The sequence below is a fragment of the Manis javanica genome, chromosome 8 (assembly GCF_040802235.1).
Source record: "Manis javanica isolate MJ-LG chromosome 8, MJ_LKY, whole genome shotgun sequence".
Lineage (NCBI taxonomy): Eukaryota > Metazoa > Chordata > Mammalia > Pholidota > Manidae > Manis > Manis javanica.
In genome coordinates this window covers 120,618,964-120,645,638 of record NC_133163.1, presented here as the reverse complement: position 1 = coordinate 120,645,638, position 26,675 = coordinate 120,618,964, and the positions used below count along the sequence as shown (strand labels likewise).

Sequence of the window (26,675 nt, the reverse complement as noted above, 5' to 3'; positions counted from 1 at the left end):
AAGGACACCATCAGTAAAACAAAAAGACATCCTACAGCATGGAACAATATATTCATAAACCACATATCTAGCAAGGGGTTAACATCCAAAATATATAAAGAACTCACATGCCTCAATACTCAAAAAGCAAATAATCCGACTAAAAAATGGGCAGAGGATCTGAACAGACATTTCTCCAAAGAAATTCAGATGGCCAACAGGCACATTAAAAGATGCTCCACATTACTAATCATCAGGGAAATGGGAATTCAAACCACAATAAGGTATCACCTCACACCAGTAAGGATGGCCAACATGCAAAAGACAAGCAACACAACACAGAGAAGACAAGTAGTGATTCCACAACATCTTACTATGCTGACAGACAGTGACTGTAATGGGGTGTGTGGTGGGGACTTGGGGTAGGGGAGAGCCTAGTAAACATAATGTTCTTCATGTAATTATAGATTAATGATAACAAAATAAATAAAAATAAAAAATAAAAAAAAGGAAATGGTAATTATGTGAAGTGATGCAGGTGTTAGCTAATGCTAGGATAGTAATCAGCTTGCAATATATAAGTGAATGAACTTAACAGATTGCATTATCTTAAACTTACATGTTGTACATCAACTATATTTCAAAAAACTGGAAAAATAAAATAAATAAAATAAAATAAAAAAAGACAAGCAACAACAAATGTTGGCAAGGATGTGGAGAAAGGGGAATGCTCCTACACTGCTGGTGGGAATGTAAATTAGTTCAACCATTATGGAAAGCAATATGGACGTTCCTCAAAAAACTAAAAATAGAGATACCATTTGACCCAGGAATTCCACCTCTAAGAACTTACCCAAAGAAAGCAAGATCCCTTATTCAAAAAGATCCCTGATTCAAAAATATGCACCCCTATGATTATCGCAGCACTATTTACAATAGTCAAGATACGGAAGCAACCTAAGTGTCCATCAGTAGATGAATGGATAAAGAACATGTGGTACATATACACAGTGGAGTATTATTCAAACTTAAGAAAAAAACAAATCCTACCATTTGCAAGAACATGGATGGAGCTGGAGGGTATTATGCTTCGTGAAATAAACCAGGCAGAGAAAGACAAGTACCTAACGTTTTCACTCATTTATGGATTATAACAACAAAGCAATACAAAACAGCAGCAGACTCACAGACTCCAAGAAGGGAAAAACGTTACTGAAGGGAAGGGGTTGTGGAGGGTTGGTGGGGAGGAAGGGAGAAGGGGATTGTGGGGTGTCATGATTGGTGCACATGGTGTGTGTGGGGTCACAATGAAGACAGTATAGCAGAGAAGACAGGTAGTGACTCTATAGTATCTTATTACACTGACGGACAGTGACTGCAATGGGGTGTTGAGGGTGACTTGATAACATGGGTGAATGTAGTAACCACAATGTTGCTTATGTGAAACCTTCATAAGATGGTTTATCAATGACACCTTAATAAAAAATAAGTAAGTAATAGTGCCATAAGAACTGTATTGATTCAAAAATTCATATGGAAACACCAAAGACCCCGAATAGCCAAAGCAGTCCTGAGAAAGAAGAATAAAGTAGGGGAGATCTCACTCCCCAACTTCAAACTCTACTATAAAGCCATAGTAATCAAACAATTTGGTACTGGCACAAGAACAGAGCCACAGACCAGTGGAACAGACTAGAGACTCCAGACATTAACCCAAACATATATGGTCAATTAATATTTGATAAAGGAGCCATGGACATACAATGGCAAAATGACAGTCTCTTCAAGAGATGCTGCTGGCAAAACTGGACAGCTACATGTAGGAGAATGAAACTGGACCATTGTCTAACCCCATACACAAAAGTAAATTCAAAATGGATCAAAGACCTGAATGTAAGTCATGAAACCATTAAACTCTTGGAAAAAAAACATAGGCAAAAACCTCTTAGACATAAACATGAGTGACCTCTTCTTGAATATATCTCCCCGGGCAAGGAAAACAACAGCAAAAATGAACAAGTGGGACTATTATTAAGCTGAAAAGCTTCAGTACAGCAAAAGACACCATCAATAGAACAAAAAGGAACCCTACAGTATAGGAGAATATATTTGTAAATGACAGATCTGATAAAGGCTTGACGTCCAGAATATATAAAGAGCTCACACACCTCAACAAACAAAAAACAAATAACCCAATTAAAAAATGGGCAGAGGAACTGAACACAGTTCTCCAAAAAAGAAATACAGATGGCCAACAGACACATGAAAAGATGCTCCAGATCACTAATTATCAGAGAAATGCAAATTAAAACTACAATGAGGTATCACCTCACACCAGTAAGGATGGCTACCATCCAAAAGACAAACAACAAATGTTGGCAAGGCTGTGGAGAAAGGGGAACCCTCCTACACTGCTGGTGGGAATGTAAATTAGTTCAACCATTGTGGAAAGCAGTATGGAGGTTCCTCAAAATGCTCAAAACTGACTTACCATTTGACCCAGGAATTCCACTCCTGGGAATTTACCCTAAGAATGCAGCACTCAAGTTTGAGAAAGACACATGCACCCCTATGTTTATTGCAGCACTATTTACAATAGCCAAGAATTGGAAGCAACCTAAATGTCCATCGATAGATGAATGGATAAAGAAGATGTGGTACATATACACAATGGAATATTACTCAGCAATAAGAAGAGGGCAAATTCTACCATTTGCAGCAACATGGATGGAGCTGAAGGGTATTATGCTCAGGGAAATAAGCCAAGCAGAGAAAGAGAAATACCAAATGATTTCACTCATCTGTGGAGTATAACAACAAAGGAAAAACTGAAGGAACAAAACAGCAGCGGAACCACAGAACCCAAGAATGGACTAACAGGTACCAAAGGAAAAGGGACTGGGGAGGATGGGTGGGTAGGGAGGGATAAGAGGGGGGAGAGGAAGGGGGTATTAAGATTAGCATGCATAATGGGGGGGAGAAACGGGAGGGCTGTACAACACAGAGAAGACAAGTAGTGATTCTACAACATTTTGCTATGCTGATGGACAGTGACTATAAAGGGGTTTATAGGGGGGACCTGGTATTGGGGAGAGCCTAGTAAACATAATACTCTTCATGTAAGTGTAGATTAATGAAAAAAAAAAAAAAAAGAAAGAAAGAAAAGGGGGATTACTCCCTGATAGGATAAAACTAACTGTAAATCAACAATTAATATATGCTCTAAATATCCTTAATTTTGATCACTTGAAGGGTGTCAGATGATCGACTATGGAGGTACATTTTTCTGATAATGTTCCTTTCTCTTAACAACAACAAAAAAGCAGTTCCTGTGTGGTGACCTCCAATGAGTTCTACACAATGGTATGAAGGGCATATCAAAGTGTGAGCAAAGGGTCTGTTTGTGTTTATACAGAGGATCAAAGCCTAATTGGGCTATCCAGAAAATGAACTAAGATATGATATGAAGAAGAACTTCCAACATCAGCACTCTTTGTCACACCAGAAGATGATCATCAAAAAACCTCAACAAAGATCCTGGTGCTGTTACAGTTGTAGCTGCATTCACCCCACCGGTTCCTAGACTTGCCACGGAAATGAAGAAGGAGATATCTAAGCTGGCCTGTGCATACAGTAAAACAACAAATTTGACTGGATCTATACTGTCGGAACTCAACCAAGAATTAGGAGAAGTGCAAGTTGTAGCGCTCCAAAATCTTACAACTACAGACTATCTACTGTTAAAAGAACATATGGGAAGTGAACAGATTCCAGGAATGGGTTGTTTTAACTTGTCTGATTTCTCTCAGACTGTTCAAGTTCAGTTGGACAATATCCATCATATCAAAGATAAATTTTCACAAATGCCTAGGATGCCTAACTGGTTTCTTGGTTTCACTGAAGATGGCTGGTAATTATAGGTCTGCTTTGGTTATGTAACTGTGTTCCTATTATGTTAATGAGTGTGCACAATTTAATTAGTAGTTTAAAACATATACATGCTTAAGTTACTCTACAAGAAGATATGTCAAAGAAATAATCAATCTTCCCATGTTTTCTTCCGTCTGCTACTTCTTTAGCTTTTCTTCTTCCTTCCTAATTACAACCCTTAAATAGAATTCGTGCCTCATATCGAGTTTACCAAGTATCATAATTCTTCCAAGTGGTAAAGATACCTCAAGACAAAGGCTGGGCATAGAAGCCACAGGGCATAAATATGCAAAGAAGTAAAAAACTAACCTTTTCAAACAATATGGCTTCTCTCTCACTTACCAACTTTACATTTCCCTGTATGGCCCCGGAAGATGACTGGTTAGCCAGAGACGGGTAAGATTCCTCAAGGGAGGAACAACCTAAGACAGGCACAGTCACAGGGGGCCATCAGGTAAGAAATTGGGGATCAACAGAGGTGAGGCTTAGAACCTCACCCCCACTGTTTTGAGAGAAATCTTCTGCATCCGTGGATGTTCTGCTGCCCTTGTCTAGCTTGGATTAACACTTAGTCTACAGGTACACACCTGATCATCTACATTTGCCCTCTTACAGCACTAAACTATGTTTTCTACCTTTATCTTGCATCTACCTACCACTTCAGCATTTTATTAAAAATAATAATAATAATAATAATGGGGGAGAAATGTGGGATTCACATATAAATGAAGTATAAAAATCAAACAAATATTCATATTTGACCTGATTGTTTATAGTTCATGATGCGTGATCAAAGCCGAAAGTTTCTGTGATGACTGCCCTTGTACTGTTCACCATGTAAGAACTTACTCACTATGTAAGAATTTGTTCACCATGTAAGAACTTGTTCGTTGTGCTTCAGATTGGAGACTGATGAGAATTAGGCTTGGGGTGGATTAATGATTGTGCATTGAGCATTGAGTCCCCTATTCAGAGTTTTATTGTTGTTAACAGCCATTTGATCAATAAAAATGAGAGACGCCCTCTCAAAAAAAAAAAAAAAGAACTGTATCAAAACCCATGCTGTCTATATTAATCAAACTAATCATTAATTCCCAGATAAGTTTTTCTAAGAATCATCAGCTATTTTAGAAAAAAAAAAACAGAACATTATGAGAAAGAAGAACCAAAATTAAGAGAAGAGGAAAAAAGAATTCTGGAAAGCAGAACAGAACTTCAGGAGTCAAAACACAGAGTCTATAAAGAGAAAAAGAAAAGACAAACTTCTTGGAAATTTAAAATTACTGAAATAAAAAACATCGAATGGATAGGATAAATAACAGAATGTGAACAGGTAAAATCAAAATGATCAGGAAGTTAAGATTAAGGAAATGTCTCTGAATATGTAGCAGAAAGGAGGTGGTGGAAAATATGAGAGGCAAGTTAAGAGACATGGAGAATAGGCACAGAAAATGTCTGACAGAGCGAAAAACAGTGTGGCATATGCTACTGGTTAAATCCAGTCCCCTCCTTTTCCTCACCAAAAGAATCTTAGTCTTGTTTAGAGAGGCAATGTGTCCTACTTAAAAACTACACTTACCAGTCTTCCTTATAAAAGGGGTAGTTGATGTATAAGTGGAAGCCTGTTGGAGATTTCTGGGAAGGTTGTACCATCCTGATATAGGCTATGTCTTTTCTCTCTGTTGCTAGAATGATGGTGTGATGTTAGAGCTGCAGCTAATATCTTGTAACCATGAAGAAAAAACTGCAGCCTTGACATCGCTAGACTATCAAATCAATGTTGGCAACTACTTACCTGGACTTCCTATTTCATGAGCAAAAAAGTAAATCCTTAATTTGCAAAGCCAACGTTTAGTCAAATTTTTTGTTGTAGTTAATCACAATCCATAACTGACACAGAGAAAAATAAACAAAGAACTACTCAAATAAAATGTCCCTGAGCCAAGGAAAGGCAAAGGTCTTCAGAGTGAAAGAGCCAACTGAGTGTTCCACAGTCAAGGGGAAAATAAAAAGAAACACATCTAGACAACTATGACTGACATTTCAGAATTCCAGTGATAACTGGATAACTCAAAGCTTCTAGAGCACAAAGTGGGTTTATCAACAAGAATCGGACTGGCTACAGACTGCTGTGATTGCCAGAAACAGCAATGTCTAATAAGTTATAAGGATACATGACTTTTTTTATATCTCATATCTACCCAAATCATCAATCAAGTCTGAGGATAAAATAAAAACATCCCTGGCATGTAAGAATTCAGCAATAACAAAAAAAACCATATGATAAATGGAAGCATTAGCATATTACTAATAACAAAGAACTTTAATTTCCCTACATACCCAGTCTTTCTGGTTAAGTTTAGCTGCTTCATTATATACTTCAATGGCAGCTTTATGTTTTCCCAAAAGAAATCTGTGAAAGAAATATATTTTCTATAATTAACTCAAAGCTTTTACAAGACTAACCCCACTAGTCCTGCATTTGACTCAGATTCCATCCAGCAGAGAAGTCTGGAAGCCTCTTCCCTAATGAACTGGTTGTGCTGGTTTGGCAGTAAGGCTGCTCTATACCAACAATGGAAGCTTTCTTGGTAGGGACTGCACTGGTAGTTATTCTGGGGCATTGGTCCCATTCTACACCATCTTCTAAATTTTTTTTCCACAGCATGTAGACCAAAGAAGAAAGAAGTGAAATATATGCCAGTTAAGCAAAAGCTACCATCATTTATCATCAGCATCCATTAGGGACATGCCCTTCCCTCCCAAGCCTGAGTCTGTTTTCTAGATACTGATTCTGGAGAGACAGGGGAAAACCCGGCTCCACTTAAACCAGTACAGGCATGAATGACAACGTAGTTAAGAAAGTGGGGACAGGAACAGCATGGAACACTTTAATACTCTGGAGTATCAAATACAAAGGTATTAGTGTACATGACAGCTTATAAAGACTTCAGAGGTTGCTTGCATCTAGGAGCCTTCAAGGCATTTGCTCAATCTACTGTGTGTCAAGTATGCTAAGTGTTGAAACAGTAGATAAGAAAAATCCCATGGGTTGCCACTAAGATTAGGGATGAGGTCAGAAGTCACAATTTATATGATAAACATCAGTGTTCATCATCAAACCAGAATGTACAATGTTTGACATTGTATATTTACAGTTCCTTTATACTAGTTTTCTCATTTTTTCAAATTTCAAAAGTAATTCACGTTCTTTAAAGTGAATTATACCTGCTAAGCAACTTTCCCTCTATGTATCAGGCTGATCAGGCTGCCAGAGCAGCTTCTGCTTGAGAAAACACTTTACATGGTTTTCGGTGAGTGCCCAAGCGCCTCCAGGCTGCCAATACTCACAAAGATCTGGCCACCTGCTTGAGGTTATCAGCACACTGAGGGCTCAGAACAGCGCATGTCTGAAAGAGTTCTAGTGATTCTTGGATATTTCCTTCCAGGCGAAATATCAGTGCTGCCAAGAAAAAGAAAATACAGAAAATAAAATCGTGTTCTGGGAAGAATGGAATGGAGCCTGGTATCAAAAAACTTAGAAAAGAGGGAAATTCTTTGGACAGTTGTTATCTTTAATACAGTCAGATATAATTTCAGATGTTCTAAAACAAGTAGCAAAGCTGTTAACAAGCTAAAATCTTTCCTAATAAGGTAACTCAAACCCACTTACTTCTCCACTCCCAGCATCCACCACATAATCAGATGCCTTGTAAATTATTCCATAAACTCATCATAATAAGAACATTCTTGGACTTCCCCATGAGATGCTCTATTTATTATGATAATTCTGACTTTCACCTGGTAAGTTTTCAAAGTGTATACTCAAATGGGGCAAGTGCAATCAATAACCTAAGTCCAACAAGAATATTCTGCCAAAGAATACAGTAATGTTTCAGACTTAGTTTTCAGTATACAATCAATCAGAATCAATAATTTTCCCTAGGCCTAAGTTTTCAGAAAAATTTACACACTTAAGTATTAGCACTGAATGTCTGGAACTTGTGATATTTAGAATAGAGCATTTTTTTGCCATGATATCCTAGACGTGTCAACATCTTGCCAATTATGTCAGAAAATTCTATATTAATCTTAAGACTACAAATGAATGGTAACAAAGCCATTCATTTACAACAAAGAGTCAAAAAGAAAGCCCCTGGAAAATCTAAGAATGCTACTTTTGGCACTAATGAGTAAAATTTCAGTCATTATTTCAGTTCCTATATTTGGTTTCTGTTGAATTTCACTTATTATCTGCTTTTTTGTCTAGGCTTCTTTCCTTCATCCTGGCTCACCTTACAAGAAATAAGGTAAGCCTTTTCTCATCTCTTTGAGCCTGAATACCAGGAACCCTTCCAAAAACCTCTTCTAGGCCTAAACTGCTGCATGAGGCAGGGACCCTAACATTCATTCTAGAAAACACTAGCCAGAAACTAGAAAAAGGGTGAAGGAATGTACAAATTTTTTTTTTAACAGAACAAGTCATTTCTGAGGTCAAATCCAGCATAAGAATTATGGGCCAATCTCAAAAAAACAGTAATATTGAGTAAGACCTTTGTGGAACATCTACTTAAATTTAAGTATTTCCTAAGTTGTTTCACTCTTTTACCAGAACCTAAGTAAACAGTTCAATCCTCTAACAAGAACAGAAGAAATACATGTCTTACCTTGGACATAAATAGCATATTCACATAACCCCTGAGTCTCCTGAAGCTGTTCTCTGATAACAGCCTGAAAAAGAAGAATACTTGTGAGTAGTGGAGAAGTGTCTTAAAGTGTTTTTAAGAATAGGTAGACACAGACAAGGAGCATATTTTAAGAAATGTGGGATACTCATAATTACTAATGAAGCAATTATTTGGAATTTTTTTAAATCTCAGCTCTCTTGTTATGATTATTTATTCCAGAACAGGGGTCAGCAAACTAGAGGCCACATGCCAAATCTGACCTACATAGCCTATTTCTGTACAGCTCTCAGGCTAAGAGCAGTTTTACATTTTTAAAGAGTTATTTAAAAAATAAGAGAAGATGAAGAATATGAGACAGAGACTATATGTGGCCTAAGATACTTACTATCTGGCCCCATACAGGAAAAAGTTTGCCATTCCCTATCTAGGATCTAACTGGGTAAGCTAAGAAAAATAAGAAAAGATTTCCAAGCACCATTATAGATGCTAGGGGCTCTCTGACGAGCAAAATACAGGCTCTGTCTTTCCACTCTGATGGGCTGAGCCTAGGGTGCTACATAGGAGACCAGAGTGTAAGGGAAGGCTTGTCAGAGTAAACAGTTTCAAATCCTGTGCTGGCAGCGGGTAGAGAAGCTGAGGTGGTGAGGAGAGTCAGAAAGAGAAGGGCTTTGAATGCCATGCTAAAAAGATTGAGAGCAATGGGAAAATTTGGGCAGTTTGACATGGGAAGTAAACTAATTATATTTGATCTACAGAAAAATCATTTTTGGAGCACTGTTGAAAACAGGTGGAAAGGAGACAAGATTAGAGAGGCAATGTTTAAGAACTCTAAGAATTCTTGTGGTAACTTAAATAAAAATGATGGGGACATGGAGAGGGGAAAAGGTGGACAATTTCAAGAGATATTAAGAGAAGCATCTCCAGAACCTGATGACTATCTATACTGTATTAGGGAAAGTGAGTCAGGGTATTCTGACACAGACAGCTGGGTGAAGGATGGTACCTGTCCCCAAGACAGGGGAACAGAAGGGATGGGTTTGAAAGGAAGCAGATAAATTCAGTTACAGAAAAGGTGAATTTGAAATGCCTATGAAACATTCAGTAGGTATCAGAGTAGTCTAAAGTTCAGGAGGAAGTATATGGAATGAAGAGAGAAGGAAGGGATCAAGGATAGGACCTAGGAATAGCCCCAACTCTTAAGAAATAAGCAGAACAAGAGAAGCCAAAAAAAGGAAACAGAGAAAGTGGTCAAAAAAGGAAAAGGGAAACAACAAAAGGACAATATCACAGAAGAAAAGAAAGAAACGAATCAAGATTCGTATTTGTACTAAACATTGCTAGTTCTATGCATTGCCATAGATACAGGTGCTACAGATATAAATTTAAAAATACAACCTTAGAAGCATTACAAAGCTCCGTATGCCAAAAAAGACAATACCAAGGATATATGTTGTATACTAATACTGATGTTTGCCAGCAAGAATTATATATATGTATATATGACATATATATATGTAGTATAGTACAGTATATACAGTTTATACTATAGTATGTAGTATATAATATACTGTATGTTACCAAAGATACAGACATTTAGAAAAAAAGAAATACAAATGGTTTTAAATATACAAAGATGAGCAAGTTCACCATAGTAAGAGAATTATAAAACTCAAGAGAAATACCATTTTTCACCTATTCAGGGATCAAAAAATTAAGTACTATGCTGTGTTGAACATCTGCCCTCCACTACTGCACCAAGCCCCAGAGAGGGGCTACCCCATCAGCCTGGTCTTGAAATGAGAAGACACATGGAACACACCTGAACATGACCCATGACTTTTAGTGAACCCAGCTGGCCCACAGCCAATCTGAAAGCCCCTGAGCAATAAATAAATGTGTGTTGTTGGAGGCCACTGAAACATGGGGTTGTTTTTTTTTTTTGAGCAGCATTATCATAGCAAAAGCTAATCAATATATAAACTGTAGGGAGAGAGGAATTCACACATTATTAGTGGGATATAAACTGCCACAAACTCCACGCGGCAGACACTGTTAGCCACCCAATCCAACCAGCCCCGCGTTTTCTCGGTCATCGCGACCTCTCACCTTGCATGCTTCATAATCCTTACGGATATAGTGGAGATGTATCAGCCAGTTCTGCTTCTCCAAAATAGGGAACTCTGGAGCTGGTAGCATATTTTAACAAAATAAATGACAGTCATTGTTAGATTTTTCTCCTTTAGCATTGTCCTCATGTCTAAACTGACCACAGCACATTGCAGTCATCACATTGAATTCCTCATGCTGCCAACCCTAAGAATATAGTGCATCAAAACTTACAGATTAAACCAAGAGAGATTTGTTCTGTATCAAACACCGAATATATGCTTCTCTTCAGTTTTTGTGGCTTATAATGTCAGTGTCTCAAATGCTAACTTAGCCTGAAAAAAAAAAAATCATTCTGTCTCCTCCCTCTCCCCACGGCCCTGGTTTATGGAAGGTGAACAAGAAGACTTTGTAAGGAATATTTCAGGAATGTTCTAAAAAAAAAATAAACACACACACACGTTTTATTTATAAATATAGTGTATCACATCGGATAGAGAACCACAAATAGTTAAATACAGTCTTAGAGATAGCTCAAATGTAAAAAATACTATACTATTGCCCAGGAATTTTAAAAAATCTATGAGTCATTGAAAATGATAAACTATAAAATGAATTACTACCTCTTTGAATGCAAAAGTTTAAAATACAGGTAAAAATTCATTATGGAATTACTTTTTCATGGAAACAAGGAGGAGAAGGATTCACATCAACCTCAGAACAGTGGTGATCCCAAGGAAGGGAGATGGAGCAACGGGAATAGGAAAAGACAAAAAGGAGACTTCAGCTCTTTAATGCTTTATTTCTCAAAAAAAAAAGTTCTAAAGTATACATGGCTGAATTGTTTTATTAAATTTGGCCAGTGAGTACATCAATGTTTGTATTTTTAATGCACTTTAAGACATGCTTAAGATATCCCCTGATTTTTGAAAATGTAAAAGAAAGGGTACAGCAAGGAAAGAGAGGGAAATGACTTGTATTCATTTGTAAACACTCCATTCCAGAACCTTAGGAGATACAGCAACAGAAAACCTAAGACTTTTATGTCCACAATATGACAGGACAGAAAAGCTGGAGCCCATAATTAATGTTGCCAGAGCACAAAAATTAAGAAATAATGCTTCCTTTTCCTCCCCAAGAATAGGAAACATGAATGCAATTTATAAGATAAAATTATGACAGAAAATATGGATATGATTTTATATGCCACATGAAAAAACAAAAAAAAAGATGAGGTGTTCAGCAAGTGGCTCTTTATCTTCCAATTACCTACATTCTCGGCACGGGACCACCCCTCTTCTATTCAGCACGGGCCTATCTGAAATTCTTTGGTGACCTTTGTTTTCTTCCTTCTCTTCCCCAAGCCCCATCAATCATCAGATCTTGGCCATTCATTTTCTGTCTAACCACTTCCAGAAGTAAAATTCCTACAAAAGGCCATACAAATCACCGAGTTTAAGGGCTTGTATGTGGGTGTGTACATGCAGATACAAGTGTGAAAATAAATACACCAAGATGAATAGTTCTGGGACAGGTGGCTTACTGAGAAATCTTTGACCAAGTCTCAGTTGCATGGCCTCTCCCTCTGTCACCTACCCTCTAAGAAGAAAGAGTAAAAGTGAAGGAGACACTGAACCCTTTGGATTTACAATATCACTAAACATCATTGCTTCTATAGCCTAAAAGATTATAAAATGCAAATTTGAGTCTTGCCTATTACTAAAATTTCACAATAGAAGAGGAGTGATTTTTTGCATTCCCTAGGCGAAGAATGGAGAAAAACAATGTTCAACTTGTAAAGTAGCTCAATTGCCCAGAGGCTCATGAAATGGAGCCTCTGGATTAGAAGGAAGGTACCACAAACCCAAATGCTTAAACGTCATTTCACATTCCTGGAGATATAGTTCATCTAAAAGCTATAAGAACGGTAGAATCATCAAAGACTTTAGAAATCATTTCAGGGTTCCATAATCATCCTATTACCAACTGTGTGATCTAAATTTACTGTTTCCTCATCTATAAAATAGAGGCTCATTCATTCATTCATGCATTCAACAAATATTCACAGAGTACCTATCATGTGCCGGGGACTGTTCTAGGCCCTAGGGATATGGGGGACAGTGAGAATGGAGAGTACTAGCACAAGAAATAAGTGATAATCAAACAAGTTATATATACTTATGAGCAACATTTTTCTATGGAAAAAAGCAGGGAAGAGGGACAGGTAGTACAGGGCAAGGGATTACATTTTTAAATAGGAAGCTAAGGGAATAGAGTATTGTCACAGAGTTGTGAAGATCAATGACAACATATATAAAGAGGTTCAAATAGTGTCTGGTACATAGTAAGGCCAAAAGAAGCATTTAGCTATTGCTGTTATTTTTATTATCATTATTAATTTTTAAAGATGAAGGAATTCTGAATGCCTCAGAAAACCCTAGTTTATGAAGCCTGAATTTAGAATTTGATCTGTAAATGTGTAAGTCGAATTTCTTATATTCCAAATCATTGCTCACTCCAATTCCCCTTACAGACAGGGATACTGGTTCTTATATGCTTTCACAAGTATTATGAGAATTACCTATTTGAAAGATCCTCTAAAAAAGATAGCATGTAAGTGCAAAGTAAAGTCCTCCATTCTACAGCAGAGCATGGTGGTCCTCACCAAAGCGACACCTTATAAGCCTGTATTACCACAGAGGTCAGGTGGCCTGCTCATGAGAAAGGCAAAGTAATGCCTTTCAGCTGACTGTAAAAAAGACCTTGCTCCCACACTGCCCCCCATCACCTCACCCCCCCCCCACCATCATCGGTGAAGACAAGGTAAAGCCTTTCAGCGGATGTATGACCACCTTATTCCTATCCCAGCTCGCACACTGCCCCTCCACCATCATGGAGGCAGTAGGGGTGGAAGGCTGGCAAACTGGCAACAATACCCCCTTGGTCCTTCTCTTCTCGTGCCCCCATTCCACTCTTTTGTGACATCTATTCTCCTCCTTTCCTCCTCTAAGGATATGACAGACTTACACCTTAAACAATTCCATGACCAAAGAAACATTCATCCTAGGTGCCAAGTGTCCTTGGAATAGCCCTGACTCAAACCTTTACATTAAACTTTGATTAAGTCATGGAATAGCAAGCTGGATATATGAAGGCTAAGTAGAAAATTATTATGCTTTGAGTTTTCAGTTGAAAAATTTTCTAAAATGACTAAGGCTTTTGTAAGCACATTATAAATGAACACTCTGATAAAGGATCTCTTCCAGGACTAGCAGATGTGCAGCACACAGACTTTTTGTATGGAGACTTCTAGTTTTGATTCGGTACTAGCCTTCTATGGGACCTAGAGCAAGTTATTCAACTTCTCTGGGCTTCCATTTTCCCCCTATAATTTCCACTAGAAAACTGTGGGAAAAAAGGAAGTGATCATTCAATAAATGTTAATTTCCTCAAGTTTTAAGAAAAATTATAATACTTTTCTACCTTGATATATTACTTGGGACATCAAAGGATATATCTTGAAAAGAATGTAAACATAAGACAATTTTATTACTACCAATTTCAGCTCTGTATTAGTCGGGGTGTAATGAGGAAACACGGAAACCACCTGAAGATCTAAAACCGAGGGAGTTTGATGCAGTGAACAGGTCACGGACGAAATGAGAGAGGCTCAACACAGGAAAATCAGAGGTTAGCTTGGGAGCAAAAAGCCACTACCACCTCCAGGCTACAGGAAAAAGGAAAAAAGGTCTTGCTACCAGTATCCAAGGCTGGAGTCACCTGGAGGAAGCTGAAAACAAGACGCGCCGACTGGCGGAAGCAACAGATGAGATGCTTCCACGGACCACTAGTCTTCCAATTTCCCAAGCAGAGAGAGTGAGGGGCTAGCCCTGCTCCCCCTCCCTTCTGCCCTCCCATCTCCTGCCAGGTCCCCCAACTTCCTAATCCAGCCAGAACCTGCTGACCCAGGAGCCTGGGAAGGAAGGAAGCCTGCCAGGGTCAGCTCCTCACAATGCACAGCAGAGAAGGAAGGGTGAGAACTGGATCTGCGGGCAAAAGGTCCAGGATCAGCAGAAACACCATCTCTGCTCAGGTACAGAAATGATGATGGAGGAAGAGGAGACAACTGAATCAGTACTCACCCAAGGACATATGCTAGAAAATGGCTTTTATTATTATTATTATTATTATTATTATTAAATTATTTGCTATTCAACTTGTTTGCTTCTTATGAGCTTGCAGTGGGATGAGGAAGAAAGAAGTCATGAAAAAAGATCAATTATAGTTTCACTATATATTCTAGAGTATTTAAAATTATTTTACTTACTAATATTGAAACTTAATACTTAATTACATTTTATTCTTTTTAGGGGTACCTAGGTATATGTGTGTATTCCCCATATGTATTTTTATATATATAATTTCACATTTATTTATATATGATTACCTAGATGATATAAATGTATATAATATGTAATTTATTTATATATATATATATTTGATATGTATCTATATTATACCACTGAATGTTCCATGAGGCTAGTGATTCATGCAATTCAGGGACTATTCCAACATTACAGATGAGGACGTTAAGACTCCAGAGGTTAAGTAATCTGCCCACATTCAATAGCCAATTAATGGAAGAGGCAAGACTATAATCCGCATCTCCAAGGTTCTTCATTAAACTACAGCAAGTTTCTGCCAGTTGTGAAGAACTTTCCAATTTTCAAACTTAAGTGTTTGGGCTGTCAACTAGACATAACTTAGCAACAGAAAATTAATACTGATTTTCAAGTTTTTCTATTATTAAAAATAAAAGGAGAGAAGGACTTTCAATATGTTAAAGTAGCAAGATTTACAAATTAAAAGAAAATAATTCATTGGGTTTTTTTAAATACATATCTACAGTAAAACAAAATTGAAAGGGTACAGAGAGTATTAAGTAAAAGACCCTCTAAAGTCCTCCTTTTCATTAGAGGTAAATAATTTCTTGAATATTTTCTAAGGAATTTGGTGGTTACATCATGTATATAAGTATTTGGCCAAATGTACATGTGTACATGTATACAAAGTAGATTATATTAAATATATTTGGAAACTGCTTATATCTACTGAAGCTAAATATATCCTTCCTGGTGACCCAGCAATCCTGCTCCTAGGTACATATGTGTACCCAAAAACCAAGTACAAGACTTCATGGTGGCATTATGCATAACATCTCAAAATTAAAGTAACTCAAATATAGCATCTCAAAATGAAAGTGTCCCAAATATTCATCAAAAGTAAATTAAGTAAATTAGGGTATAGCTGCACAAAGGAATACTATATAACAATGAAAAATACCAAAAGATATTAAGAACTACATACTGAACTATTCCATTTCTATTAGGTTCAGAAGAAGGCAAAATGGGCCTACATGATGTAAGTTAGATACAAGTAACCACCTTTGGAAAGAGTGGTTAATGACTGGAGAGGACAGGAGGAAGGCTTCTGGTATGCTGATGGTGTTCTGCATCTTAAACACGATGATGATTATATGAACATGTTCCCTTCGTAAAAATGTACTGAGCTGTATAATTATGATTTATGCACTTTTCTGCATGTATGCTCCATGTCAGGTAAGAAGTGTCAAGAATCAAATTAAACACCTCAGTCAAAAATTTATTTCTGCTATACCAATGCAGAAGAGGAGGGAAGAGGGCATGCAACTCAGTCTGAGAGTAAGGGCCAGATTTCCTAGACAAGACACAAAAGGCATTAACCATAAAAGAAAAATATTAATGAATCGGCCTTCACCAAAATTAAAACTTCTGATCATCAAAAGATACATTAAGAAAGTGAAAAGGTAAAGCACAGGATGGGGACAAAAATTCACAATACATATAATAGACAAAGGATTGTATCCTGAATATGTAAAGATTTCCTAAAAAATGAACAAGAAAACAATTCAATTTAAAAATAGGGAAAAGAATACTTCTTTCAGAAAAGAAATATTCAATGACCAATAAGTAAATGAAAAGGTGTTCAACATAACTAGTCATCTAAATAATGTGAATTAAAGTCACAATAAGATACTATAACATATTCACCAGTATGTCTAATATGAAAAAGACTGACAGTACCAAACATTAATAAGAGTTTACAGCCTCCAGAACTCTCATAATTGTTGCTACTAGGGTAGAACTGTACAACCACCTTGGAAAACAGTTTGAAAGTCTCTCATATGATGAAACATACACTTTACATTTGTCCCAGCAATTTCACTCCCTAGGTACTTACTATAAAGAAATGAAAACACATGCCACACACACACATGTAAATAATGTTCATATAAGCTTTTATATAATAGTGAAAAACTGGAAACAACACACATGTTCATCAACAGAAAAGCTAAACTGGCATATTCACACAATTGGATACTAGGCAGCACTTTTCAAAAATAAAAGAACAAATTAGTGATATATAATAGTAACATGTATAAATCTCAAAACATTATGTTAAATAAAATATGCCAAAAGCTAAATGGTACATTTGGTACTGTCAGTCTTTTTCATATTAGACATGCTGGTGAATATGTTATAGTACCTTATTGTGACTTAAATTCACATTATTTAGATAACTAGTTATGTTGAACATCTTTTCATTTACTTATTGGTCATTTCTTTTGTGAAAGAAGTGTTCTTTTCCCTATTTTTTTTTGCAGTGGTGAAATATTATTTTTATTAATCAAATTGACAAACTGCTTTTTAACAAATGTTAATACCCTATGTAGTAAAGGTGTGACAGAGGAATATATATACTTATACATATCAAGAAAGAGCATAAATTGGTACTTTCTGGAGTGTAATTAAGCAATCCATTTTAAAACATTTTCAGATACACATATGCTGACACAGAAATTTTCGAAGTTTATCTCAGAGAAATAATCATGGATATCCCAAAAGATTTTGCCACATGGAATATCTATAATGGAAAAATTAAAACAGCATGTATTTTTCCAATTGGTTAAACCAAAAGACATGCATAACATGGAGTGCTGTGCAGCCATTAGAAATGACATAAAGGAAGAATACTTTCAGAAGAGGGAAAATATTTTCATTATATTAAGTAGGAAAAAGTGGGTTCTAAAACAGCCTGTGAAATGGGATTAGTCAAAGCTAATTTGACAATTGAAGTGATTACCACTTAAGCCTGCCTCAGGAGCTTTCTCTCTAAACTTTAGCTTTCACATTTCTCCCAGGTCTCTAGATATTTGTTGAATAACAAATGAAGCATCAGGTAAGGGGATTCCTGGAGAATTTCTTTGATTCCTCCAGGACAATTGCCTGGTGCAGTACTAAGCACAGAATCTGAGATCCTCCAAATCAGCCACAACAAAAAATCCTAAGATCGCTGCCATAATTTTCATGCCAGCTGTCGCAGCCACTGATCATATTAAAGCAGTCAGTTTTTACTTTCTGAGTATCTACCCTGGTCAACAACTCTGGATTGATGGGACCAATCAGGTTGGTATTAAGCCATTTGGAATGTGAACTAGGAGAACTCAGACTTTTCTGTCAAAGCCCACCACCAATTTTCTGTCCTAGACAGATAGCCTGTGTTACACTACACCAAAGTGCAGAGAGACCACACACAAGTGTGGAAGACTCAAGGGACTGAAAAACACAATTCCAGGGTTGTAAAGAAGTCAAGGATTAAGAATTTTGATGCTGTATGTGGGAGGACTTGGTGATGGGGGTATTCTAGTAAACATTACGTTCCCCATGTAATTGTAGATTAATGATACCAAAAAAAAAAAAAATACTGCAGTGAGAGGGCAAGTGATCTACAAAAAAAATTGTATTAGTTGAGATATATAACATTATGCACAAACATGCATATTCAACCAACATTTACTGAGCCCCTGCAGTGTATGTCAGGAATTGTGTAGGTGCTGAGGATACAGTGGTGAATGAGATGGCCCCTTATGTAGGGGATGGGAAGAAAAAAAAATAAAACTCAAAATAGAAATACCATTTGACCCAGGAATTCCACTCCTAAGAACTTACCCTAAGAATGCAGGAGCCCAGTTTGAAGAAGACAGATGCACCCCTATGTTTATCGCAGCACTATTTACAATAGCCAAGAAATGGAAGCAACCTAAGTGTCCATCAGTAGATGAATGGATAAAGAAGATGTGGTCCATATACACAATGGAATATTATTCAGCCATAAGAAGAAAACAACAACCATTTCAACAACATGGATGGAGCTGGAGGGTATTATGCTCTGTGAAATAAGCCAGGCAGAAAAAGGCAAGTATCAAATGATTTTACTCATATGTGGAGTATAAAAACAAAGAAAAAAACTGAAGAAAACAGCAGCAGCATCACAGAACCCAAGAATGGACTAACAGTTACCAAAGGAAAAGAGACTGGGGAGGGTGAGTGGGAAGGGAGGGACAAGGGGGGAAAAGGGGCATTACGATTAGCAGACATAATGTGGGGGAGGCAAGGGGAGGGCTGTACAACACAGAGAAGGCAGGTAGTGATTCTATAGCATCTTACTACGCTGATGGACAGTGACCGTAATGGGATATGTGGTGGCGACTTGATGCAGGGAGTGTGGTAACAATAATGTTACTCATGAACTGTAGATTCATGGTACCAAAAAAACAAACAAACAAACAACTCTTAGCAGACAACAGAAAAATCTATGCTTCAAAAGGATGTATATAGCCTGGTAACTGTAATACAGGTATGTAGACAATAGCTACATACCAAGACCCCAGGCAAGTCATGCCCCTTCCACTCAGCCTTAGCTTCCTCATCCAGAAAATTATAAATAATAAAAATAGATGGTCTGTTTGGTTAAATAAAAAATTTAGGTGTTTTCCAGCCCAATGAGTAGCAAGTGCACCCAGTCCATTAGACATGGGAAATTTTCCAGTATAGTTACCTACAATCTTATGCAAATTTAAGACTATATGTTAACAAATGAAGGAATCCTGTTCCTCTATATAAAATAAAAAGCTAAATTAATTAGAATATTAGATAACATATATAATATCTCTATCAGATTTTTAAATGCAGCTCTGTAAAACATAGGTACTCACTAGACAATCTTCAAGACTCAGTTTTATATGGAACTTCATAAAAGCACAGTTATTTGACATACACATAAGGATTATTTGAAGCTTGATATGTACTGTGGGAACTTTTAGTGGCTCTTCCACAAGTAGAAAATGAATACATATTTACATAATAATAAAATTCCATTTAAATAAACACATGTACAGGTAAAATCAATCACCTAATATCTGATAAAAGCTTTATGGCAGAATATTTAGACTATTACTACTTTTCCTCAAAACTCACATTTCAAAAAGCTCTAATGCATACAAAGAATCAATAAGGCAAAGATCTGTGCTAATATATACATAAAATGAAATTGCATACAGACCTTTTTTTAGCCAGGGTTTTTGAGATTTGGCAGATGTAGGAAACTGAGTTCTCTGAAATGAAAGAAGTCTTTGTTAAGATACCACCATAAATCTTGCTAACTTAAAGCATTCAACTCATCATAAACAATAGCTCACCAATAACACAATTAATCTTTTAGCCACATACAGGTGCAAAGAATTATTTTTTATAGTGGCTAAAAAACAAATGTCAAAGTGTACTTTTGCTACCCAAACTATCAACAATGTATAATGTATATTATAATATATACTTATGTGTATTGTTAATGTGTAATTATAATGCATGATAAAATGTGCACAAATAAATGTACTAAGTTCTTAGACACTTCACATTAGTATTATACTTAATGCTATACTTCTCAGCAGCCAAACCAAAAAAGGGGTAATTTTGATAAAAGGAAGGTTATGAGGTCATCTACACAGAAATTTTCTAGTGCTCAATTCTAGGAGGCAATTTTTTTAGAGAGACATAATTTAATACAATAGAATTATGTAATACTTTCTTACACTATAACTCTGCAGAAAATCTTGAAGTGGATTTTTCTTATGTCTACCTTCTATGTTATATGACATGGTATGATATAAGCAAAATTAATGGCTGAAAATTTCTAGAAGTAATGAGACATTAATCTTTACATTTTGGATGCTCAACCAATCCTGACCAGGTTAAATGAAAACAAATCCACTCTTAGATATATCAGAGGGACTGGCACCGAAAATAGTAAGAAGTTCTTAAAAGCAACCAAAGGAAAAAAACATAAAACATTACCTACAAAAAAAGGACAATTAGACTAACAACTGACTTCACAACAATTAAAAATGGAAGTTATCACATTAAGACATTTTAAGGGAGTTGGAGGAAGATGGCAGAATAGGAGACCACTCTGATGACTTCATCCCATGTATATACCAAGGAGGCAACTGCATCAAATACAACTAACTCTAAAACCAACGTGAAAACTGCAGAATGGACTGCTTACACCTGGCAAAAAAGAGCAGACCACATTGGGAAAGATAAAGGGGCAGAGCAGCAATCTCTTGAGATCTAAGCCCCCATCACAGCCCACAAGCAGGAGGGAGAGGAACAGTGTGGGGAGCAGATAAATGCTTAGGTACCTGGCACACTTGGTCCTTGGGATCTGCTCTAGGAAGATGGGTCCCCACTGCCATGGGCTTTGAAGATCGGCAGGGATGGATACCAAGGAGAGATGGAGCACTATGGGGGACCAAGACTCTGGTTGCTTATGGAGGACCAGTATGCCCTGTCGACCCCTCTGAGATCCAAGGCAGAGGAAGCAGTTTGAAAGATTTGCTAGCCTTGAGAAGTGTGCCAGAGGGGCAGGAGTCTGAGGCTGTTGCCTCCAGAGAAGAGCAAACAGGTATCTGACACTTCTCCAGCCCTCCCTCAGCCCAACCAGATTCTTGCTGGTGTCAGCTCTGAAACTACACCTGCTCACTGGCTCAGCCCTGTCATTCCCCTATGGACTTGCCCTACGCAGCATATTCAACCCAGCAGTAATCAACAACTGCTGAGAGACAGGACTAGAGTAGCCCCACTCACAATACATCCCAGCAGAAATGACAGACATCACACAAAGGGCACAAGGAGGTTAGCAGTGGGGGTCCACCATTCCGGGCAGACAGGCAGAAAGGTGGGCCTTCTCCACAGCCCATAACTAAAGCCACAGCTCAGCCACAACAAAGACCTGGGTTCTGGTGAACATGAGGTTTGTGCTTCTGGGCATCACAGGACCCATAACACCACTATTTTCAAGACCAGGAGTCATAGCTGATCTATGTAATACAATGAAAAACAGAGACCCAAACAAAGTGAGGGAGTGGAGAAATATGTCCCAAAAAGAACAAGACAAAACACCACAGAAAGTGATAATGAAATAGAGATAAGCAATCTTCCTGATAAATAATTCAAAGGAACAGTCATAAAAATGCTCATTGAATTGGGGAAAAGAATTGACTATCTCAGCAAGAACTTCAACAGAGATGTATAAAAAAGTATAAAAAAGAGCCATTGAGAGCTGAAGAATACAATAACTGAGCAAGAGAGGGAATGAACAGCAGGCTACAGGCAGCAGAGGAACGGATCGGCAAGCTGGAAGATACGGTAGTGAAAAGCAGCCAAGCTGAGCAACAGAGAGAAAAAAGAATTTCTAATAATGAGAAGATGCTAAAAGAGTTCTGTGACAACTCTAGACAAAACAATACTTGCATAATAAGGGGTCCCAGAAAGAGAAGAAAGAGACGAGGGTTAGAAAGTCTACATGAAGAAATAACAGCTGAGAACTTCACCAATCCAGGAAAGGAAATAGATTTCCAGGTCATGGAGGTTCAGAAAGCCCCTAACAAGATGCACCCAAAGGTGTCTACACCAAAACACACAGTAATGTAAGGTGTAGGTTTGTTTTTTTTTTTTGCCATTTTACGGCTAAAACTAAAGTTAAAGAGAGACTCTTAAAAGCAGCAAGGGAAATGCAGACAGTTACTACAAGGGAAACTCCATAGGACTATTAGCAGACATCTCATCAAAAACTTTACCAGATGGGTATGGCATGAAATATTTGAAGTATTGAAAAGGAAGAACCTAACAACCAAGAACTCTCTACCTAGCAAGATTATCATTCAGAACTGAAGAGGAGATTTATAAGTTCTCTGGATAACCAAAGGTTAGAAGAATACATCACGACTAAACCAACCTTAAAGGACATGTTGCACGGACTTATTTAGATGGAAATATGTTAAGTTGAAATGCTTCTCATCAGTGACAATAAACCTACGGTAAATGTAGTAAATCATTAACAAAGCAAGCATGAAGCTCAAAAAACAAAAGTAGTAAAATCAACTATACACAAAACTAGTCAAAGGATATACAAAATAAAAAGACAGATTATGACATCATATACATAAATTGTGGAAGAATTAAATAGTACTTTTGTAATGCGCTTGAAATTAAGCAACCATCAATGTAATATACACTGTTTTATATATGGTAAATGTATATGAACCTAATACTAACTACAAACCTAAAACCTGTAATAGATACACATGCATAAAAAAAGAAAGGAATCCAATCATAACAATAAAGAAAATCGTCAAGTCACAAGGGAAAAGAGCAACAGAGGAAGAAAGAATAGAAAGTAACTAAAAAAAAAAACCAGAATACAACTAACAAAATTGGGCTAAGTACATACTTATCGATAATTTCTTCAAATTTAAATAGTCTAAAGGCACAAATCAAAAGACATAGGAAGGCTGAATGGATAAAGAAACAATATTCATCTATATGCTGCCTACAAGAGACTCATTTAGACATATAGATACATACATACTAAAAGTGAAGGGATAGAAAAAGATATTCCACACAAATAGAAGAGAGAAAAAAGCAGGAGTAGCAATACTTACATCAGACAAAACAGACTTCAGAATAAAGTAACAAGAGACAAAGAAGGACATTACACAGTGATAAAGGGATCAGTCCAAGAAGACATTAACAATTGTAAATATATATGCACCCAACACAGGAGCACCTAAATATATATGCAGACCTAAAGGGAGAAATTGACAGTAACACAGTAATAGTAGTAACTTTAACACACCACTTACATTAATGGATAGATCATCCAGACAGAAAATAAATAAGGAAACACTGACATTGAACAATATATTGAACCAGATGGACATAACATTCCATCCAAAAGCAGTAGAATACACATGCTTTTCAAGGTCACATGGACCATTTTTTCCCCAGAATAAAACACATATTAGGACACCTAACAAAGCCTCAGTAAATTCAAGAAGATTGAACATTTATTAAGCAACTTTTCAGACCACAATGGTATGAAATTAGAAATCAATTAAAAGAAAAAAATGGAATAAACACAAACACATGGAGGCTAAACAATATCCTCCTACATAATCAATGGATTAACAAACAAATGGAGAAGGAAATCAAACAATAGAAAAGGAAATCAAACAATACATGGAGACAAATGAAAACAGAAACACAACAGATCAAAATATGTGGGATGCAGCAAAAGTGATTTTAAGAGGGAAGTATATAGTACTAAAGGATTATGTCAACAAACAAGAACAAATTCAGTCTAACTTTACAACTAAAGAAACCAGAAAAAGAAACCCAAAGTTAGGAGAAGGAGGGACACAATAAAGATTAGAGCAGAAACAAATAAAAGACAAAAAAGAAGGAAAAAAAGCAGTGAAACCAAGATCTGGTTCTTCAAGAAGATAAACAAAACAGACGAACCCTTAGCCAGACTTATCAGGAGGAAGAGAGAGGGCACAAACAAATATGAGACAAAAAAGAGAAGATAGAAACAATGCCACACATAAGATGACAATGACAGAGGATTAAAGATGGCGGTATGAGGTGAGGCAGGGGCTTCCTCCTAAAACCACATATAATATGAAAATATAATTAATACAACTAATCATGAAAGAGCACCATGAAAGAGAACAGCGCTAGACTGCATACACCTGGAGAAAAGAGCAGACCTCAAGGAACAGGGTAAGTAACGTACCAAAGCTGTGGCCCGGCAGGACCCAAGCCCTCCCCCCACCCCAGCTCACTGGCAGGAGGAAGAGAAACTGAGCGGGGAGGGAGTGGAGGCCTGGGACTGCTGAATACCTAGCCCTGAAGATCTGCTCTGGGAGCACAGACCTACATTTCATGGTGCTTTCATGATACTCTCATGATTAGGGGGTTGGAAAGCTAAGACAGGCAGAATTCCTGGAGAGACGGAGATTCCAGCCGCTTGTGGAAAGCAGGGATCCATGTCCGGCTGCTCTGGGACAAAAGGCAGGCAGGCTGAGAGACTTCCTAACAAGGAAGCCCTTAGCAAGACGGCTGCTAAAGGGGCAAGGATTGCACAGAGCTCACTACTCAGGAGAAAGAACAGATAGACAAAATAGTCCGGGGGCACTCTGCCCAGCAGGCAGGGAGCTTTAATGATTTTCAGGTGCTCCAGCTCCCTGGCTGGCTACACAGCTCCAAGGATCCCCTCCGTGATAGGCAGCCTACCACAACTTTCTCCCAGCCACCCCCACCTGGCTCACAAACCGGCAAACCCTACCCTGGCATTAGGTCACCCAAAGGGAAGATCTGTCTACAGCAACTACAAACACAAAGCATAGAGGTTTATACCTCTGTGCATGGCCAACTGTTTCAGGCAGTGTAGACAGGCATAGAAGCCAGGAAGCAGGAAACAGCTCTTTCCTCCCCCCAGGCACCAATACCACTCCCCTGGAACCCCCGACATTGCTTCAGGGGCTCAGCAGCCCCAGAGAGTAGAGCTCCTGGGCACTAGAGGGCGTCATATACAAATATGAAAGGCTAAAGGAACCTGGTTCAAAGTAAAATTATTAATACAACTCCTGGGAAAGACTTAAATGACATCAACCTCATGAATCTTTCTAAAAGGGAGTTCAAAATAAAAATCATTAACATGCTCATGGAGGTACAGAAAGATACTCAAAAACTCACAAATGAATTCCAGTCAGACATGCGACCACTGAAGAGCACAATGGACAGTATTAAAAGGAGATTAGATACGGTGGAGGAGATGATAAATAGAAACTAGAGATGAGGAATGCAAAGAAGCTGAGGCAGAGAGAAAAAAGGATCTCTAAGAATGAAAGAATATTGAGAGAACTGTGTGACAAAGCCAAATGGACCAATATTTGCATTATAGGGGTACCAGAAGAAGGAGAGAGAGAAAAATGGATAGAAAGTGTCTTTGAGGAGGTAACTGCTGAAAACTTCCCCAATCTGGGGAAGGACATAGTCTGTCAGGCCATGGAGGTGCACAGATTTCCCAACACAAGGGACCCAAGGAAGACAACACCAAGACATATAGTAATTAAAATGGCAAAGATCAAGGATAAGGACAGACTATTAAAAGCAGCCAGAGAGAGAAAAAAGATCACATACAAAGGAAAGTCTATCAGGCTATCATCAGACTTCCCAGCAGAAACCTTACAGGCCAGAAGGGAGTGGCATGATGTATTTGATGCCATGAAGCAGAAGGGCCTTGAACAAAGAGTACTTTATCTGGCAAGATTATCATTTAAATTTGAAGGAGGGATTAAACAATTTCCAGATTAGCAAAAGCTGAGAGAATTTACATTCCACAACCATCTCTACAGGTATTTTGGAGGGACTGCTATAGATGGAAGTGTTCCTAAGGTTTAATAGCTGTCACCAGAGGTAATAAAATGACAGGAAAGAAAGTAGAACAGGTAATTACCAAGCAAAAGCAAAATTAAAATAACTATCCCCAAAGTTAAACAAGGGATAGACAAAAAGTACAGAATATGATGCCTAATACATAAAGAATGGAGGAGGAAGAAAAAGGAGAGGAAAAAAAGAGCCTTTCGATTGTGTTTGTAATAGCATATTAAGTGACTTAAGTTAGACTCTTAGATAGTAAGGAACTTCACCTTGAACCTTTGGCAAACACGAATCTAAAGCCTGCAATGGCAGT

At 37.6% G+C, this 26,675-nt stretch overlaps 1 protein-coding gene across 6 annotated transcripts in view; it reads right to left on the bottom strand.

Moving 5' to 3' along the window:
* Positions 1-26,675, bottom strand: part of BBS4 (Bardet-Biedl syndrome 4) — a 103,262-nt gene that overhangs the window by 42,803 nt on the left and 33,784 nt on the right. For 5 of the 6 annotated variants that reach the window (XM_037010102.2, XM_037010104.2, XM_037010103.2 and 2 more), the window contains exons 1-6: positions 21,280-21,348; positions 20,145-20,196; positions 10,704-10,783; positions 8,577-8,640; positions 7,261-7,372; positions 6,250-6,322 (exon numbers count right to left, since the gene is read on the bottom strand). In XM_037010102.2, the coding sequence (XP_036865997.2) occupies positions 6,250-6,322; positions 7,261-7,372; positions 8,577-8,640; positions 10,704-10,783; positions 20,145-20,196; positions 21,280-21,333 (435 nt within the window). In that variant the 5' untranslated portion in view covers positions 21,334-21,348. Of the gene's footprint in view, positions 1-6,249; positions 6,323-7,260; positions 7,373-8,576; positions 8,641-10,703; positions 10,784-20,144; positions 20,197-21,279; positions 21,349-26,675 lie in introns of those variants that run through there. The other variant, XM_037010107.2, reaches the window with a different exon arrangement.